Source organism: Geotrypetes seraphini, chromosome 3 (assembly GCF_902459505.1).
Source record: "Geotrypetes seraphini chromosome 3, aGeoSer1.1, whole genome shotgun sequence".
NCBI lineage: Eukaryota > Metazoa > Chordata > Amphibia > Gymnophiona > Dermophiidae > Geotrypetes > Geotrypetes seraphini.
The window spans coordinates 3,826,824-3,848,143 of NC_047086.1; the positions used below are offsets into that span (position 1 = coordinate 3,826,824).

The 21,320-nt window shown below is 45.4% G+C and overlaps 1 protein-coding gene and 1 long non-coding RNA gene across 2 annotated transcripts in view; one reads left to right on the plus strand and one right to left on the minus strand.

The window, feature by feature from the left end:
• The window catches only part of LOC117358201, a 167,575-nt gene that overhangs the window by 69,952 nt on the left and 76,303 nt on the right, over positions 1 to 21,320 (minus strand). The window lies entirely within an intron of this gene.
• TRAF3IP2 (TRAF3 interacting protein 2) overlaps positions 1 to 21,320 on the plus strand; it is a 61,640-nt gene that overhangs the window by 14,961 nt on the left and 25,359 nt on the right. Inside the window, exons 3-4 of the mRNA XM_033939827.1 lie at positions 8,942 to 9,113; positions 21,004 to 21,158. Coding sequence (XP_033795718.1) covers positions 8,942 to 9,113; positions 21,004 to 21,158 — 327 coding nt within the window. The remainder of the gene's footprint in view (positions 1 to 8,941; positions 9,114 to 21,003; positions 21,159 to 21,320) is intronic.

Below are 21,320 nucleotides of genomic sequence, written 5' to 3' on the forward strand. Positions count from 1 at the left end.
ATCATCGGCGAATAATGTAATTTTACCTTGAAGCCCCTTAGTCAAGTCTCTTCCAAAGATGTTAAATAGGATCGGGCCTAAGACCAAGCCCTGCGGCACTCCGCTGATCACCTCCGTCGTATCGGAGAGGGTACCATTTACCACTACCCTCTGAAGTCTACCTCTAAGCCAGTCCTTAACCCATGCAGTTAATGTTTCACCTAATCCTATCAAATTCATCTTGCTTGTGGGACACTATCAAACGCTTTGCTGAAGTCCAAGTACACGACGTCCAGGGACTCCCCTATATCCAGCTTTCTTGTTACCCAGTCAAAGAAGCTGATCAGATTGAATTTGCAGGACCTTCCCTTTGTAAATCCATGTTGATGGGGGTCTCGTAGATTCTACTCGTTCAGGATCGTATCTAATTGGCGTTTGATTAGTGTTTCCATAAGTTTACTTACTATCGATGTGAGACTCACCAGTCTGTAATTTGCAGCCTCCGTCCTGCATCCCTTTTTGTGGAGTGGAATGAAATTAGCCGTTTTCCAGTCCAACGGGACTCTTCCTGTACTTAGGGAAAGATTGAAGAGCTGAAAATAAAGGGCGGGAAGTTTCATGGCGACACCAGGAAGTACTTCTTCACCAAAAGAGTGGTTGGCAATTGGAATGAGCTTCCGGTACAGGTGATCAAGGCCAGCAGCGTGCCAGATTTTAAGAACAGATGGGATGCTCATGTCGGATCTCTAAGAGGGGGATGGGTCATCAGAGTGCGATCCCTCAAGGGGTAGCTAGGGAGGTGGGTCAATAGAGTGGGCAGATTTGATGGGCCTTGGCTCTTTTCTGCCGTCACTTTCAATGTTTCTATGTTTCTATGGATAACGGTTCCGCCAGGACGTCACTCAACTCCCTGAGCACCCTGGGATGTAGTTTGTCTGGTCCCATAGCTTTGTTCACCTTAAGTCTTGATAGCTCATAGTAGACACTGCTGGGTGTAAACTCGAAATTTCGAAACAGGTCTTTCGAGCTCTCCCTTGTCTGCAGCTGAAGGCTGCATCCTGGCGCCTCGCAAGTGAAGACTGAGCAGAAGTATTCATTTAGAAGTTTGGCTTTATGCTACATAGTTCTCGTCGGGTTTCCTAAGGCGTACTATCCCATCTGTGTTTCTTTTTCTGTCATTAATATACCTGAAGAAGGATTTATCGCCCTTCTTGATGTTCTTCGCTAGATTCTCCTCCATTCGGAGTTTGGCCTCTCTGACTGCTGTTTACACTGCTTTTGACTTGGCCAGATAGTCCTCCTTAGATTCTTGCTTCCCTGATTGCTTGTAGTTTCAAGTTTATTATTTTTCTTGATTAATCGCTTAATCGGAATTCTAAGCGATGAATGCTCTTTTCTTCTTTTTTTATGAGGTCTGAGATCTCCGCAGAGAACCACTGTGGATTATTATTTCTTCTCTGTTTACTTACTGATTTTATATAGCGATTGGTTGCTTCGTGTATGGTTGATTTCACATTACCTCTATATTATCTGTTTCGGCTTGGTTTTGCAGCGCCCGATGGACGAAGTCTCCCATGCTTTTGAAGTTAGTGTCTTTAAAGTTGAGGACCTTGGTTGATGTGTTTGATTTAGTGAAACCTTTCCTGAGGTTGAACCATATCATGTTGTGGTCACTGGAGGCCAACGAATCGCCTACCGAGACCTCTGTGACACTTTCTCCATTGGTGAGTATCAGATCTAATATCGCCTGATCCCTAGTGGGCTCTAACACCATTTGTCTGAGTCTTGCTCCCTTAATAGAGGTTAATAGCTTTCTGCTGCTGCTGATCATAGTGGAAAGTTTGTTCCAATCCACATCAGGCATTTTGAAATCTCCTAACAACACTGTGTTTCCACGCAAAGTGATATTCTCTATGTCTTCGACTATATCCATGTCATCCTGTTGTCTTGGGGGTCTGTATACTATGCCAAGATACAGGCATTTGTCTTTCCCCCTAGCCAAATTCACCCAGAGGGATTCCCCAGTGTATTTGACATCTGCGATTTTGGTAACTTTAATGTCCTCTTTAGTATATAGTGCTACCCCTCCTCCCATTTTGCCCTCTCTGTCTTGACGAAGTAAGTTGTATCCCGGTATAGCCATATCCTACCCATGGGAGTCCGTGAACCAGGTCTCGGATATCGCCACCACATCTAGGTCAGCGTTCCTCATTTCCGTCTCTAATTCCAGAATCTTATTGCCCAAACTTAGAGGGTTAAGCCAAGGGAACCTATCACCAGGAGTGGGATCCTTAGGATAGTAGACTTGGGGGTGGGTCAGTAGAGTGGGCAGACTGATGGTCTATGGCCCTTATCTGCCGTCATCTTCTATGTTTCTATAACTGTGGGCATTAACGTATATAGCCCTCCATACCTTGTGTTTGCTATGTCTCTATGGAGATATTCCTGCTTAGGCTAACTGGACTCCTATAGTACTGTTTGCAATGTGTTTACTTACCTCGGTCTCAGAAATGTAGTGTGTACTTACCTCGGACTCAGAAATGGATTGGCAACTTACCTCGCCTGGTTGGTTACTTACGTCAGTACGTGAGTGTGTACCCACCCCCAACTTACCTAATTTAAAGCCCTACAAAGTAGGCGGGCTAGTCGGTGTCCAAAGACGTTCTTACCCCTTCTGGTCAGATGGAGGCCGTCTGGTCCATGTAGTCCTTGCAGCACCTCACCATGGTTCAGGAATCCGAAGTTCATCTCCCTGCACCATCTGTGAAGCCAGTTGTTTGTCCTCTGGATACGATCCTCCCCGGCTCTTCCCTTGCCCCTCACTGGGAGGATTGAGGAGAAGACCACCTGCGCTTCCATCCTCCTCAGCTTCTCACCCAGGGCTCCAAAGTCTTCAGGTATGCTCTCCAGGGTGTTCCTGGCAGTGTCGTTCATTCCGACATGGATGAAAAGCATGGGGAAGTGGTCATGGGGCTTGATTAGTCTGTCTAGGCAGGCAGTCACATATCGGATCCTGGCTCCTGGCAGACAGCAAACCTCTCTCAACTGCATATCTGGTCTGCAAATTGGTCCCTCGTGCCTCTCAGTAGGGAATCCCCAATGACTACCACCCTGCGCCTCTTTGGGGGGAGCTGATCTGTTGTCACCGGAACCGGAACCATCTGTTGGACAACATCCTGCACCTCATTGGTAGGTCCTTCCTCTAACAGCTGGAATCTGTTCCTCAAGGTGATTAGTGGGGTTGATGTAAAACTGCCCTGTGTACGAGAGAAAGAGACAGAAGAGGAAGGTCTTCTGTGTTTGCCTGTGGAGGAAGTTACCAGCTGCCAGGAGTCAGCATCTCCAGCCTCTTCTTGTACCCCAATCGTTGGTTTCAAGGATGCACGTTTGGACGGATTGGGCGTCCTGAGGATGGTCTTGTCTGGCTCCTGGTTGGTGATCTGGGACAGCTCCTGGATGAATCCGTCGATGAAGGCCTCGTCTTCCTGGATGCTTCTCAAGCGCTTTACCTCCTCTCTCAAGCTCCTCAGCTCCTGCAAGATGTCTCCGTCTAGCTGATCCATCTCTTCTGTCTGTGTGGAGACTGTAGACATCTACTTGGGGATGGCCTCAGTCTGTACAGAGACCTCTGACCTCTGTCCTGGCACTCCCTCCGTCTGTACGTGAACCATGGCCATCCCCTGAATCCCTTTAGTGACTGGGCTGCCGGTTTTGATTGTAGTCTTGTTGCTTCTAGTTCTTCCTGCCATTTTCAAAGGTTGTTTTTTTTTTGTTGTTAGTTTAGATATTTGTTGGTTAGTTATGTCTGCCTGTTCGTTAGTCAGCTAGAAAAGTCTGCCTGTTGGATAGTATGAAAGTCTGCCTGTCAGGAAGTTTGAAAGTTTGAAGGATAGAAGTAGTTAGTTAACTGTTAGTTAAGTCTGCCTGCTTGTTAGTTAAGTCTGCCTGTTTGTTAGTTGGCTAGAAAAGGCTACCTGTTAAATAGTTTGTAAGTTTGAAGGGTAGAGTGACTGGTAAGGTCTGTCTGCTTGTTGGCTAGCTAGAAGGGTCTGCCTGGTTTGAAAGTTAGATAGAAAGTTTAAAAGATAGTCTAAAACAGTGTTCTTCAACTGCCGGTCCATGGTGCGATCGATGCGGCATTATCTTCGAGCCAGCTCCCTCTTCCTCACTGATTCAGTGCACAAAGCCACGGGCAGTGGCTCCTACGCGCGTCCTGCGCCTGAACCGGAAGCCTTCTCTCTGACGTCGCAACGTCAGAGGGAAGGCTTCCAGATGAGGCACGGGACGTGCAAGGTGCAATTAGTACTATTATGGGGGCGGGGTCTGGGATGGAGATTGGGTAGAGATGGGAGGGGTCTGGCCCACGACTTAGCCCAGTGTTCTTCAACTGCTGGTCCACGGACCGATGCTGGTCCACAGAATAATTCTTTTATTTCTGCCGGTCCATAGGTGTAAAAAGGTTGAAAAACACTGGTCTAAAAGTTAAATAGCTAGTTTCCCTCAGCTTCCTCCTCTCTCTGCCACGTGCTCTGGGTTCAGCTGGGCATAGCACCTCCTTTCTGCCCGCTGCTGGATTCTTCGCCGTTGGCTCTTCCCCTTTTATGGGGGAGTTTGGCTGGTGACATCGGGGGGTAGGCGGAGTTATCTCTCGCCTCTTCCCCTCGACTCTGCTCGGTCAGCACTAACTGCTTCCCCTTAGCTGGTTTCTGCTCCTCTATCCGCTCCTCTCAGCTATCTCCGCTCTATCCGCCTGTCTTTCTGCTCCTCTCTGCACTGTCTGCCCCGCTCTCGCTCCTCTCTGTACTGTCCGCTCCGCTCTCCGCTCCTTACTGCACTGTCTGCCCCGCTCTCGCTCCTCTCTGTACTGTCCGCTCCGCTCTCCGCTCCTTACTGTACTGTCTGCCCCGCTCTCGCTCCTCTCTGTACTGTCTGCTCCGCTCTCCGCTCCTTACTGCACTGTCTGTTCCGCTCTCGCTCCTCTCTGTACTGTCTGCTTTGCTCTCCACTCCTTACTGCACTGTCTGTTCTGCTCTCGCTCCTCTCTGTACTGTCCGCTCTGCTCTCCGCTCCTTACTGCACTGTCTGCCCCGCTCTCGCTTCTCTCTGTACCGTCCGCTCTGCTCTCCGCTCCTTACTGCACTGTCTGCCCCGCTCTCGCTCCTCTCTGTACTGTCCGCTCCACTCTCCGCTCCTTACTGCACTGTCTGTTCTGCTCTCGCTCCTCTCTGTACTGTCCGCTCCACTCTCCGCTCCTTACTGCACTGTCTGTTCCGCTCTCGCTCCTCTTTGTACTGTCCGCTCAGCTCCTTACTGCACTGTCCACTCTGCTCTGCAATCTCCGCTCCTCTCTGCTATCCTCTCCACTCCTCTCTGCTATGACAGCAGGAGGGATCTCCAGTCCCTCCTGCCTGCAGGCCTACCTCTTTGAAATGGCAGATTTTCCCCTTTGAGGTGCATCCCCTTTAAGGTGCACTCTCAGAGGGTGGGGCCTTAGATGGTTGAGCCAATCAGGCCTTAGGCCCTTTCCAGTGTATCTCAGGAAGGGACCTAAGCCTTAATTGGCTCAGGCGCATATAGCCCTTCACAGGGGGAAGGGCCTTAGGCCCCTCTCGGTGCATCCCAGGATGCACCTCAAAGGGGAAAGCCCTCCATTTTTAAGAGGCGGGCCTGCAGGTAGGAGGGACAGGAATGGGGGAGCTGAATGGCAGAGGCAAGACATCCTTCTTGCTCAGGATTTTCTCTGGGGGGGGTGGAGGTGTCCGGGTGGCTGCAATTTTCATGGGGGAGTGTATCTGGGTGGCATGATCTTAATGGAGTGTTCCTGGTAGCCAAGGCATGAGAGAACAGGCATCCCTCCTTCATTGGGGGGGGGGGGATCACAATTTTTTTTTTAAATAGGGACAAATACTGGGCATGTGTAACACAGACACAACATTTGTGCTTATTAAAAAAAAAAAAAAAAGAAAGAAAAGTCTAAACAGCTGAGTGGAAGGAGGCTACTTCAGGGCTTCCCCTGCTGGTTCTACGCATGTGTGAAAGTTGCTTTACAAGCAACTGGTGGGGTAGGATAATGGTCAAACTCAGCAAAATTAATTTGCATGCAAAGTCCATTGTATATCAATCACCGTTTTAAAATTGGACGATGAATCAGCCCACAGCAGCCCACTCGGCTAGAGCGACCATTAGAAATTAGAAGGAGCCTTATGTGCTGGGATGTGAGAGGCTGATATGCACGGACAGGGAGAAGGACCTTGGGGTTATAGTGTCCGAAGATCTAAAGGCGAAAAAACAGTGTGACAAGGCAGTGGCTGCTGCCAGAAGGATTCTGGGCTGTATAAAGAGAGGCGTAGTCAGTAGAAGGAAGAAGGTGTTGATGCCCCTGTACAGGTCATTGGTGAGGCCCCACTTGGAGTATTGTGTTCAGTTTTGGAGACCGTATCTGGCGAAAGACGTAAGAAGACTTGAGGCAGTCCAGAGGAGGGCGACGAAAATGATAGGAGGCTTGCGCCAGAAGACGTATGAGGAGAGACTGGAAGCCCTGAATATGTATACCCTAGAGGAAAGGAGAGACAGGGGAGATATGATTCAGACGTTCAAATACTTAAAGGGTATTAACGTAGAACAAAATCTTTTCCAGAGAAAGGAAAATGGTAAAACCAGAGGACATAATTTGAGGTTGAGGGGTGGTAGATTCAGGGGCAATGTTAGGAAATTCTACTTTACGGAGAGGGTGGTGGATGCCTGGAATGCGCTCCCGAGAGAGGTGGTGGAGAGTAAAACTGTGACTGAGTTCAAAGAAGCGTGGGATGAACACAGAAGATTTAGAATCAGAAAATAATATTAAAGATTGAACTAGGCCAGTTACTGGGCAGACTTGTACGGTCTGTGTCTGTGCATGGCCGTTTGGAGGAGGATGGGCAGGGGAGGGCTTCAATGGCTGGGAGGGTGTAGATGGGCTGGAGTAAGTCTTGACGGAGATTTCGGCAGTTGGAGCCCGGGCACGGTGCCGGGTAGCGCTTTGGATTCTCGCCCAGAAATAGCTAAGAAGAAAAAAAAAAAAAAAATTTAAATTGAATCAGGTTGGGCAGACTGGATGGACCATTCGGGTCTTTATCTGCCGTCATCTACTATGTTACTATGTTACTAGGTGTTGATGCCCCTGTACAGATCATTGGTGAGGCCCCACTTGGAGTATTGTGTTCAGTTTTGGAGACTATATCTGGCGAAAGACGTAAGAAGACTTGAGGCGGTCCAGAGGAGGGTGACAAAAATGATAGGAGGCTTGCGCCAGAAGATGTATGAGGAGAGACTGGAAGCCCTGAATATGTATACCCTAGAGCAGGGGTGTCCAATGTCGGTCCTCAAGGGCCGCAATCCAGTTGGGTTTTCAGGATTTCCCCAATGAATATGCATGAGATCTATGTGCATGCACTGCTTTCAATGCATATTCATTGGGGAAATCCTGAAAACCCGACTGGATTGCGGCCCTCGAGGACCGACATTGGACACCCCTGCCCTAGAGGAAAGGAGAGACAGGGGAGATATGATTCAGACATTCAAATACTTGAAGGGTATTAACGTAGAACAAAATCTTTTCCAGAGAAAGGAAAATGGTAAAACCAGAGGACATAATTTGAGGTTGAGGGGTGGTAGATTCAGGGGCAATGTTAGGAAATTCTACTTTACGGAGAGGGTGGTGGATGCCTGGAATGCGCTCCCGAGAGAGGTGGTGGAGAGTAAAATTGTGACTGAGTTCAAAGAAGCGTGGGATGAACACAGAAAATTTAGAATCAGAAAATAATATTAAATATTGAACTAGGCCAGTACTGGGCAGACTTGCACGGTCTGTGTCTGTGTATGGCCGTTTGGTGGAGGATGGGCAGGGGAGGGCTTCAATGGCTGGGAGGGTGTAGATGGGCTGGAGTAAGTCTTAACAGAGATTTCGGCAGTTGTAACCCAAGCACAGTACAGGGTAAAGCTTTGGATTCTCGCCCAGAAATAGCTAAGAAGAAAAAATTAAAAAATTTAAATTGGGCAGACTGGATGGACCATTCGGGTCTTTATCTGCCGTCATCTACTATGTTACTATATTATTTTTGTGGATTACTGGTTAGGTCGTGTTCGGCAGCTTGGGCAGGAGATGTAGCAGTTGAGGCCTGTAAGGCCTGTCCATATTATGTTTGTCGCTGTGTTTGTGTATCTGTTTTAATTATTACTGTAAAAAGATTTATATATTTACAGTACTACAAACTCCTGTGATATTGAAATGTTATGTTAAACTAAAATAATATCTCAGACAAATTTGAAAACAGATACATTGGGTCATTGTTTTTAGAGGAGAGAGACCCCTAGAAAATATCCCCTTTGCTTTTGCTAACGGAAGATTTGAGAAACTATAAAATGCTGTACATTGTTCCCGTACCATAATCCTTCCTCCCTATTCCAGAACAACCAGAGAGTGACTGAAAATAATTGAACCAAATGAGGACAGATGGCTCCAAAAATCTCACATGCCCCACACAGATATGTACATGCCCTGTCACACCCTTTCCACACTCACACATGTGCAATTTCACCTTGCACACATCCCACAGACACCCACAATCATCCCCCCAACTGTTAATATATCCTATCACCCAACAGAAAACCACATGTGCACATCCTCCAGATCCCTAAAGACTCACCCAAAACTTACTCACTCCCATCACCTCACCCCCCCAACGCCCACAACCACAGATTCACAAGCCACGCCTCCTATATACGTGCACACCATTCATCCCCCCATCCATCCATGTACACAGCCACATTCCTCACACAACCCATCCACATCCCTGTTTCTTTCCAGGCACCCTCCCCTCCTACAGTCTGTGTTGGGAAGCATTTTCAAATTCGTGCCTATGGATGTTTCCCTTTCTTGTTAATATGTGTCTGTATTTTTTTTTTTTTTTCCTTCCTCCCTCAGATGACAAGACGTGCGGTATCCAGAGAGCTTATCAGCAGTTCATGCCTTCATCCCAGGCCTTGCCTCAAGATGCTGAATCTTATCTCCATCCACAGCAACAAATCTTCCCCAAATATCCAGCTCCCAGGAGGGTTGGGTTGGAAGATGAATTAGAAACACCAGAGGTTCTCTTGTGAGTATCCTCTTTCCACACTTACCACGTATAGGCATTACAGCCAAGAAATGGCATCAAAACCTATGAGCAGTGACATAGAAGGTCTTTCATTCTCACTGTGAGACAATGGTCCTGCTTCCATATCCCAGGGAAGAGACACTTCCTAGGCCACAGCCTAAATACCCTTAGAACACAGGTGTATGTTCTGGGCCATGAATAAAGTCCAGGAGCCAGTTCTGAAAGAGCGTATCTTCAGAAGCGTGCAAACTGCAGACTTAGCCCTCACCATTGTGTTTTCCACAGGACATCTTGGTAGGAAAGGACTCTTTCAGGCTGACAATTCTTGCTCCATCTGTGCTTTTCTACTTCCCAGTCAGGTCATACTGAGGTGATGGACAGCAAGGTGAACCAGATATCTTTATGGAGTTAAAATTAGCCAGATATTCCATAGGGTTTCAGCACTGATGTTAAAAGACATCTGGTTATCTTTAGGCCACTCCCCAGCATAGTAAATGACGGTAGATGAAAGATAAATACCTGCGAGGTCCATCCAGTCTGCCCTACAGTCACATTCATTATTAAGGTAACGTTGAACCAACAATCCAATATATGGTATTATTACATTGTACTTGCTAATGGAATAAATGTCTAACCACCCTCATTTCCAATTCACCCTCCTACCAATCCTTCAGGAAATCAATTAAAACCTATCTCTTTGATAAATTTCTCTGACTCCTTCCTGCCTTGTTGTATCTCTCAAATACTTCCAGATATACCTAACTGCTCTTGGCTTACTAATGTAATTGAAAATATTTTCTGCAACATTGCTGTCTGTGTACAGTCTCTTCCAGTAAACCGCTCTGAACTGCTTGTGGTATTGCAGTATGCAAAAATAAAGTTATTATTATTATTATTACTATAAGATGCCTTTCCCTCCCTACGAGATATGTAAGACCTGCACTCGGATGATATGAATGTGGTATCAGAAATGCCTACTAGCTCCTGATCTATCCTTGCCATTTTCAGGGCTCAGACCGTAAAAAAGTCTGCCCTACACTACTGGCCCCACTTGCCACTTGCCAGGTGCTCTCAAAATCTACTCCATCCCATCCCAATGTGTCTTGCCATAAATGGGACACAGATCATAGAAGTCTCTATCGTTGGACAACTATTGAAACAGCTGTGGGGGAAGCCACTGCTTGCCCTGGATCGGTAATATGGAATGTTGGTACTAGTTGGGGATTCCGCATAGAATCTTGCTTCTATCTGGGGTTCCGGAATCTTGCAATTCTTTGAAATTCTGGAATGTTGCTACTGTTTGGCTTTTGCCAGATGCTTGTGACTTGGATTGGCCACTGTTGGAAACAGGAAACTGGGCTAGATGGACCATTGGTCTGACCCAGTAGGGTTATTCTTATGTTCTGCTGGAGTTGTCATCAAAGCTAAGTCCAGCCCATCTTGATCTGTCTTGCCATGGACCATAGAAGAAAGGGAAAATGCCTGTGTGGTTGTAAAATTACAAGAAGGTGGTATACAAATCCCTTTCCCTTTTACCATTTTTCCTTCTATATTAATATCTTTCAAGTATTTAAATGTCTGTATTATGTCTCCACTATTTCTTCTCTTCTCTAGAGCAGGGGTTCTCAACACATGGTACGCATACTCCAAGGAGTACACATAAAAACATGTAGATAAAGGCGTAGTGTGTCTAGATTTTCAGAAAGCTTTTGATAAAGTTCCTCACGAGAGGCTCCTGAGAAAATTAAAGAGTCATGGGATAGGTGGCAAAGTTCAGTTGTGGATTAGGAATTGGTTATCGGATAGAAAACAGAGGGTATGGTTAAATGGTCATTTTTCTCAATGGAGGAGAGTAAACAGTGGAGTGCCACAGGGGTCTGTACTAGGATCAGTGCTATTTAACTTATTTATAAACTAGTTTTTTAGCCCATTACATTAACGGGTGCTAGACTTAGGCATTTCTCTCTTTCTTTCTTTCTGCCTCCTGTTTGTTTTACCTTCTCACTTTGACCTCCCCCATGTTCAGCAACACCCCTTCTCCATTCATTTTACCTCCCCCCTGTCTAGTAGTACCCCTTCTCCTTGACCTGCTCACTGTCCAGCATCCGCTAGGCCGGGCAGCCTCGGGGCTTTTGCACAAATCTGTTGCGCTCTTCTCTTTAGATTTATCGGCGGCGTTTGATACAATTGATCACGAACTCCTGCTTAACCGTATGCAATCAATAGGCATAGAAGGACAAACCCTTGATTGGTTGACTTCCTTTCTTTCAGAGCGTACTTCTAAAGTCAAATTCAATGATGCTTACTCTGAAAACTTTACATTACCATACGGAGTACCACAAGGGTCTATTCTTTCCCCTCTTTTATTTAATATCTTTTTATCCCCTCTTATTACTATTGCACAATCACTGGGTTTCACAGCTTTCTCCTATGCAGATGACATTCAACTCATGCACCCTCTTAACTCTGAAATTGCAGAAGAAATAAAAACCATCAACGACAAACTAGAACAAATAAAAAATTGGTTAAACAATAATAAACTATCCTTGAATGTTCAAAAAACAAAAACAATGCTTTTTACATGGAAAGGTAACATAACTTTAAAAGCTCCATTCTTTCTAAACGATTCTCCTCTTGAATCCGTCTCTCTTATGAAAATTCTAGGAGTAATAATTGACACAGATCTCTCATTTCATAATCACATCAGCGAAACAGTTAAATCTTGTTTTTACAGACTCCGGCTTCTATGCTCTATTTCTACTTTCTTAGACCCCAAATCTATTAACATTTTGGTTCATTCGCTAATTATTTCAAAATTAGATTACTGCAATTCTCTCCTAATAAACATATCTCAGAAAGAAAGGAGAAGACTCCAAATTATACAAAATACCGCAATCAAATTAATTCACAAAGCTAAAAAATACGACCACGTTACCCCACTACTCATCAAATCTCACTGGCTTCCAATTTCTCACCGAATCACTTTTAAAACCTTATTTCTAGTTTTCAAAACATTAATTTCAAATGAACCCCTATTCATTTCTAAAATGTTAGTCCCATATAATCCTCCTCGATCCTTAAGATCATCTTTATCTAATCAGCTTTCAGTTCCTTCATTAAGAATAATCGGCACTAGACGCAAAGATATGTTTTCAGTGGTTGCTCCATCCTTGTGGAACTCCCTACCAAATTTTATTAAAAATGAAAAAGATTTTATTTCTTTTAAAAAATTGTTAAAAACCTACCTATTTCAAGATGCATTTGATTTATGAAATGATTTATTTTATATTCTTACAGGTTTTTAATTTTCTTTTCTCTTGCTTCATTCTAATCATACCTAGTGTATTATCCATTCTATGTAAATTCTAACAAATAATGCAATTGTAACTTTCCCCTTCCTTCCTACCCAATCATGTTTGTCCACATTGTTTTGTCAATTGTCTAACTTAGTGAAATTACATGTATTGCCACAACCTGCTGGTTTTTAATTGTACATCGCTTAGATATTTTTTATAAGCGATATATCAAATGTAAATAAACTTGAAAAACTTGAAAAAAACTTGAACTTGAACTTATCGAAGTGGGCCAGCCTAGCAATTGCCCCAGGGCTGCTACCACTGCTGGTCCGGGGGTGAGAAGGAGAGGCGTCATCAGAAGTCAGCCAGCGTTGGAGATCAGGGCAGGAACGTTGCTGGGATAACCGCCGCATGCGTCGCAAACCGCTGAAGGCTCCTACTGCGCATGTGGCGACATGGAGCCACGAATCAGGGATCACGGCCACACGAAGTTTCAACTGCGCATGCGGATTGCGCGCTAAGGGTTTTATTATAGTGGATGATCTGGAAATCGGAACGATGAGTGAGGTGATTGGTGATTAAATTTGCAGATGACACTAAACTGTTCAAAGTTGTTAAAATGCATGCGGATTGTGAAAAATTGCAGGCGGACCTTAGAAAATTGGAAGACTTGGCGTCCAAATGGCAGATGAAATTTAATGTGGATAAATGCAAAATGGTGCACATTGGGAAGAATAACCTGAATCAGTTACCAGATGCTAGGCTCCACCTTGGGGCTAAGCGCTCAAGAAAAAGATCTGGGTGTCATCATACATAACATATTACACAACAAAAAAGGAAAATGCAACCCAATGTATAGCAATACAAAACACAAGCAAAAGTGGGGAAGGGACACAGTACATCAGCCTCAAGAACAATCAATTTATTAAAAACATATAAATCACTAAAACATATATGAGAGAAATGATGCAAGCCTTTCAGAGAGTCTTTAATCCTTTTTAAACTGGACCCTACGACAGTCCGTGTTTCAGCTTTAAGGAAAAGCCTTCCTCAGAGGTGAGCTTGTAAAATCCAGTAGATAAGAACATAAGCAATGCCTCTGCTGGGTCAGACCTGAGGTCCATCGTGCCCAGCAGTCCGCTCACGCGGCGGCCCAACAGGTCCAGGATCTGTGCAGTAATCCTCTATCTATACCCCTCTATCCCCTTTTCCAGATGGTACCAATATAATGGAAAAACTAAAAAGGAATGCTCTTAGTCTATACATAAAAGCTTGCACACGACACAGTACTCAGTCCCAAAGTACTGCAAATGTATCAGACATACTTTGGGACTGAACAATTTCCAGATCATTTATACATAAGTTAAATAGCACCGATCCCAATACAGATCCCTGTGGCACTCCACTGTTTACTCTCCTCCACTGAGAAAAATGACCATTTCACCCTACCCTCTGTTTAAAGTGAAATGGATTGGATTGGATTATGGTCTATCAAATCAGATCATGTTATGATCATTGTTATTAAATGGACCCAGCACCATTACCTCATATGCTCCACTAAAGACTAGGTCTAGAATTTTTTTGCCTCTTGTCGGTTCCTGAATCATCACAAACTCAACAAAATTTGACCACGTTATGCAGCTTTTTTAAAACGCTCACTGGCTTCCAGTTCCCCATAGTATTACCTATAAGCTGGCCCTCTTAACATTTAAAATCCACCAGACAATCCAACCTACATTTCTGGATAAAATCCTTACCTCATAAGCTCCCTCAAGGGCACTAAGATCGACAGACCAACATCTTTTATCATTAGCATCTTCAAAAGACAAAAATACAAGGCATACAGACATCTTCATGGTCATTGCCCCCCAAACATGGAATCATTTACCAGCCCATATCGGAGAAGAAACAATGTTAGAAAGATTCGAAAGCTCTCAGAGATGCCTTCGAGAACTGACCTACTTAGATGTGACTCCAAATCTTCATTCCGCACAAGCCACATAAAAGTATCTCATAACTAAGGCTTTTTACCCTCCATCCTATTGTTTTAGCCCTTTCTGTTCTTCTTTACTAAAACAATTTGTAGTTCTACCCCACCTTCTCTGAATCTCAAGTAAGTAAAGTTGATGTCTGTTTTTTTATATGTTCTTTTTCCCCATTTTTTTATTATGGAAATCGCTTAGAAATTTTAATAAGCATTGTATCAAATTTTTAATACAACTTGAAAGTTGCTCCATAAAGCAGTCTTTGATTTCATCAAGGAATTTTACCTCCCTAGCAGGCATTCTTGTACAAGACAAAGATACATGATTCGAGTGCTGGGGTGAAAATAGGTGGAAGAACCATCAGCAATCTGAGATATGCAGATGATACTACTTTACTAGCAGACAATGAGAAGGACCTCAAAAAGCTGATACTGAAGCTGAAAGAAGAAATCAAGAAGAAGGGACTTTACTTGAACATCAAGAAGACCAAAATCATGACTACCTCCAACAAGAAAATCCACATAGAGATCAACAATAAAGAAATAGAAATGGGTGACAGCTTCGTTTTCCTTGGGTCCCTCATTGATCTCAGTGGTGGTTCGACAGCAGAGATCAAGTGTCGATTAGCACTGGGGTGTGCAGCCATGGTGAGCATGAACCACATATGGAAGTGCAAGGACATCTTAGTCACCATGAAACAAAGACTAATCACCGCCATTGTGTTCCCAATCGTGACATATTGCTGCAAGGCATGGGCACTCACGAAAGCAAAGAGAAGAAAAATCAAGGCCTTCGAGCAATGATGCTGGAGAAGACTTCTATGAATCCCATGGACAGCTAGGATCATCAACAAAGATAGTCTTGATCATATAAACCCAGAGTTGTCCCTGGAAGGCAAGATTACCAGACAGAAACGGACCTATTTTGGACAAGTGTTAAGGGTGAATTCACTAGAAAAGGAATGAACATCAAGCAATTGAAAGAAGCTGTGGAAAACAGAGCAGCATGGCGAGGACTGGCCTTCAGAGTATCCAAGGGTCAGACACAACTGAATGGATAGTAGCAATAGTAGTAGCATGCTATGAAGTTCCATTGATCTTGCCAATTTCAATTGTGCTCGATTTGTCAGCTGCATTCAATTTGGTAAACCATTCCCTCCCTTGGATGTTTAATTGATTATAACATCTGTGATACAGCCCTGCTGACCTAATTGGCAGACTTTTCATGGTCTACTATGTTCTTTGCCTCGCAATCCTTGGCCCACTGTATTTAAAATCTTCCTTTCTCTTCTCACCCTTCTGATTCAGTCTCTGGGCCTTTCGTTGTACATTTGTCAGAAGATATACAGACTTTTGCCCCTCCCCCCCAGAAGATCTCAATACTAACCCTATGGGCCTGATATTTAGACTGCAGGAATTAGAAAGGCTGACTCCCACGATCAGCACTGAGGCTGCAGTAGCATAATAAGAGCGGTGGTGTTCTGCCCCAGGCGCCATCATGGGGTGGGCGCTGGAACCCCTCCTCCTCTCCCCCACTTCCCTTTCTTCATACCTCTAGTTGTTCACTGCCACGAGCGACAACTTCAACGTGCTCCTTGCTCCCGCTGACGTCACTTCCAGGTGCGCAAAGGATGTCAGAGGGAGAGCTGACGCGGTTGTGAGGAGCAGGTTGGAGTTGTGAACTAGAGATACGGGGGAAGGGAAGGTGGGTTTGGTCGGTGGGGGAGTAGTGCCTCTCCCCCTCGCTACACCACTGAGCCTGGATATGCAATGCCAGGCCGTTTCCGGTGTCCAGTTTATTTTGGGTTGCTGGCCATGTGGCTAGCTAAGTTTATAGCAGCCAAAGTCAGAGCAGCTATTTAGGCGGCCCAATTTGGCTGGTCAGTGGCCTGAATTTCTCGGATAACTGGCTAAGTCATGCGACACAGCTGGCTATCGGCTCATTTTCAGCTGCCATCTGACACTGAAGAATAGCGGGTAGGAGGTTGTGTGCTGCCAGGAGTTGTTTCTGGCCAGCTTAGTATCTCTGAGTATCTCCTCCAAATTGCATATTCTAATCTAATCTAATCTTCCATTTGTGAGTCGCACAAACCTATACAAGCTCAAGGCGACAGATCAAAGAGGAAGGGGAAAGTAGTAGGGGACGGGGGCATGGAGAAGCAATAGGAGGGACCTAGAAGTAGGGGTTGCTATACAGAAACTGAAACAGTTAATTGTCAAAGAGGTGAGTCTTCAGGTTTATTCTGAATGTGGTGTAGTTTGTCTCTTTCCTGATAGCATCTGGTAGGACATTCCAGGTTTTTACACCCAGATAAATTAGCATAGAGTGGAAAATTTGCTTGTAGTGGAGGTATTTTGTGGATGACAGGTTTAGTTGAATTCTGTTAAGGATTCTTTTTGATGTCGACCAAACAAAAGAGACTAATTGGAAGAGAGGGGCAGCTGAGTTTCCGTATAGAATCTGGTGTAGGATACATGGAGTTTTGAAAATTATTTGGGATGATATTGGGAGCCAGTGTAGTTGCCTGATGAAGGTTGTGATTGAATCTTATTTCTTTAATTTGTAGATTAGTCTAACGGCTGTGTTTTGGATGAGCTTCAGTTTATGGATAAGAGTGGTGTTGATGCCAAGGTAGGCGGAGTTGCAATAGTCCAGTTGAGGCAAGACCATCATCTGAACGATCAGAGCAAAGAGAAGTGGGTCGAAGTATGGTCTTGTGAGACGTAGTTGACGCATAGTGTAGATGGTCTTTTTACGTAGGCTAGAGCAGTGTTCTTCAATCTTTTTACACCTATGGACCGGCGGAAATAAAATAATTATTTCGTGGACCGGCAAACTACTAAGATTGAAATTTTTTTTTAAAAACCATCGCCGCCCCGTCCCCGCGAGGTTGGTCCCACAAACCATCTGATCCCATCCACACAAGCCTCAAATAGTTATGATTTTATATTGAACATATTTTATTAAAGTATAAAAAGAAACAATATTCTATACAATTGTCTTTTATAAATACAAATAATACAGGGCAAAGATCAACAAAACCCCTGTCTCCCCTCTCCTTCACATATATCCCCTCTACTATCAAGAAAACTGAATAAGCCAAATTATTACACAATGCTACACATATATCATGTAACAGAATACCACAGTCACACATGACAGGAATGGTGTTAGGGGAGTGGAACTAGGGCAACTGCCCCCTGGTCAGAGAGAGCCCTAAGCCAGCTGGAAGCTAAAGAAGCACTGCCTGGGCTTAGCACTCCCCAGTTATGTCTAGCAAGATACATATTTCAAATCTGATATATTTGAATCACTAGATAGAAATAAAATTATTTTTTTCTACCTTTTGTCGTCTCTGGTTTCTGCTTTCATTGCCTTTTCGCTCTCTTCCAGCCAGTGTCTGCCCAAAGAACATAAGAATTGCCGCTGCTGGGTCAGACCAGTGGTCCATCGTGCCCAGCAGTCCACTCACGCGGCAGCCCTCTGGTCTAAGACCAGCACCCTAACTGAGACTAGCCCTACCAGCGCACGTTCTTGTTCAGCAGGAACTTGTCTAACTTTGTCTTGAATCCTTGGAGGGTGTTTTTCCCTATAAAAGCCTCTGGAAGAGCGTTCCAGCTTTCTACCACAGAACTTCCTTATGTTTGTACGGAATCTATCCCCTTTCAACTTTAGAGAGTGCCCTCTCGTTTTCCCTGCCTTGCAGAGGGTGAACAACCTGTCCTTAGCTACTAAGTCTATTCCCTTCAGTACCTTGAATGTTTCTATCATGTCCCCTCTCAATTTCCTCTGCTCGAGGGAGAAGAGGCCCAGTTTCTCTAATCTTTCACTGTACGGCAACTCCTCCAGCCCCTTAACCATTTTAGTCGCTCTTCTCTGGACCCTTTCGAGTAGTACCGTGTCCTTCTTCATGTACGGTGACCAGTGCTGGTGAGGGCGTACCATGGCCCAGTACAGCGGCATGATAACTTTCTCTGTCTCTTCAGTCCAGCATCTGCCCCTTCCATTCACTGTCTGTCTTTCCCTGCCATCTCTCCTCCTGCCCCCCCCCACCACAATTTGGTCTGGCATCCATCATCTTCCTTCTGTTCCCCTCATGGTCTGGCATCTCTGTTCTTCCCTCCCCCCTGTGGTTTTTAGCATCTCTCTCTTCTCATTTCCTCCACTCAGATCTGATATCATTCTCTGCTCTCTCTTCCCTTTTCTTCTCTGGTCTTCCTTCTCTATTTTCTGCCTCCATCTAAATTAAATTCTTTCTTACTATTTAGTCCCGTTTCCCTCTTTTCACTGTGTCTACCCACAGCTTGTCACCCCTTTCCCTCACCCCTCCATTATCTTACTATTTTCTTCCCCCTTTATTTATCTCCTCCTTCCATCCAGTATGTGTTCTTTCCCCACTTCCATTCAGCATCTGCTCTCCCCTCTCAACTGACATCCATCTGCCTTCTGCTCTCTCTCTCCCTTCTTCTCACTTCTATCATCTGTCCCCTTCTTTCTCTCATCTCCTCCATTCCATCATCTGCCCCTTCTCTCTCTCTCTCCCCCCCCAACTTCCGTCATCTGCCCCCCTTCCCCTCACCTTTGCGGGTCACATTCTTTCCCCTGAGGGTGGCTCATGTCAGAGGGGAAGCTTTAGCCGAGCAGAACCGCTTGCAAGAAACAGTGGAACTTACTTGATTGATGTCGATGCTGGGGCCCGTTACCGTTTGAAGGAAAAAAAAAAAGGGACCTGGAAAGGCGAGAGGAAGGGAAATCTCCAGGACAGCTGCTCTTTGCCCTCCTTCAGCGGCCCAAGAGTCCAGACCATCAGCGGCAGCTCTGTGTGCTTTTAACTTCGGCACAGAGCTGCCCCTAAGCAGTAGTTTACCGCGGTTTCATGAGGCAGCCTCGGGGCCTTTGCTAGGCCGGCCCGCTTCGATGATGCGATGTGGGCCGGCCTAGCAAAGGCCCCGAGGCTGCCTCATGAAACCGCGCTAAACTACCACTTAGGGGCAGCTCTGTGCCGAAGTTAAAAGTACACAGAGCTGCCGCTGCTGGTCTGGAGGTGCGGAGACAAGGCAGGAGGCAAATGCGGTGGAAGGCAGGAGTCCCGGCACAGCGACTGCAACAGGAAGTTGCAAGTCAGCTGACGCTGGCCTTTTGTTGCAGCGGGGCTGAATCCTGGACCGACGGTTGAAGAACTGTGGGCTAGATATTTGTGGTTCCATTGTGAGAGTGTCGTCTAATATGCAGCCATGTACCTTAGTGGATTTTTCCATTGTGAGAGTGATGCCTGATGAAAGAGTGAGGTTAGATATGACATTCTGTTGTGCGATGTGGAAACCAATGGCTTTGGTCTTGATGGTGTTCAGTTTCAACTTGTTGTTCGTTGTCCAGGTTTGGATTTTATCTATATGGTTTGAGATTTTTTCGGCAATATTAGGATGGTTACTGGTTATGGGAATGAGGAGGAGGATGTCGTCGGCATAGAATAGTATAGTTTCATCTTCCATTTTGATGTGTCCAACGAGCACATGAACAAATTGAATAGGATTGGGGATAGTGGGGAGCCTTGTGGGACACCACAGAATGCCTTACAGCTGACTGAATATCCATAAACCATCTGAAACCCAATGCCCGTAAATTTGAGGCAATGATCTCCTCTTCTTCCATTTCAAATCTCTGTTAAGCTCCTCTGTGTTCCTTCCTTTATTATCCAACATGGCTCAATTTCAGTCCATTCATTCTATGCTTGACATTTCTTATCCCAGGACAAGCAGGCAGCATATTCTCTACATGTGGGTGGCGTCACCGACGGAGCCCCATAGCGGACGTTTTCGCAAGCAGACTTGCTCGAAGACCTTCAGGCTTGCGATTGGCCCGCGCATGCGCGCGTGCCCCTCCCACCCTGCCTAAAGTATGCGTCTCCTCAGCATGTCCTCAGTTCTCTGTTTTCCACTGCTCCCTTGCTTCGCGCGATCTCTCTGTCTCTCTTGAACCGTGGCTTATTTTGTTAGATTCTTTTGAGTCGCTGTGCTCGCGTCTTTCATTTTCTTTATTTTCATTTTTTTCAGTTCGTATTCCTTTGGCTGCGGCTCTCTTTTTTCTTATGTCCCGGTCTCGTTCCGGATTTAAACACTGCACTAAGTGCAACTGGGTTATCTCCATCACCGATCACTCTACTCAATATTTTATAGACCTACTATTTATTACTTATATAGAGCTGAAAGGCGTACACAGCACTGTACATTTTGACATTTATAGTCCCTGCTCAGAAGAGCTTACAATCTAACTTGGACAGACAGACATGACATATAGGGTTGGGGATGCAGAACCCAAGGTGAGAGGAGTTAGGAGTCAAAAGCACTCTCAAAGAGGTGGGCTTTTACTTGAACACTGCCTGAGACTGAGCCCTCGGTAGTGATTCGGGCAGCTTGTTCCAAGCATAAAGTGCAGCAAGGCAGAAGGAATGGAGTCTGAAGTTGGCAGTTGAAGAGAAGGGCACAGAGAGGAGGGACCTACCGCCTGAGCGGAGCTGTCTCTTCTCCAGACTGAAGTCCTGGTCCCTCCATCTCAGCAGCAACCTGTATCATCGCTTTTATTAATTGTCACTGCTTTGCTTTTCTCCAGGTATCAACAACAGAAATTCACCCCCAGTATGCCAGGCCCACCGCAGATGTGGAAGCAGCAGAGCCAGCCCCGCCACGGTCTCCAGAACCCTGTCCCTGATGGTCTCGGATCTTTCAGGGGAACACTAAGAATGAGTAATTTACCAGAAGAACTGCGTAAGTTGTGATTTCACAACCTTGTTTTGTGGTTCACACACAGCGGGTCTCACAGAGGTCTGGGATCAGTAGCAAGGGCAGTGGCGCCACCCCCTGGTCATTCTTTGCCTCCCACACCACACTCACGCCCTCCCTTCCCCTGTACCTTTCCTTCTCCAGCCT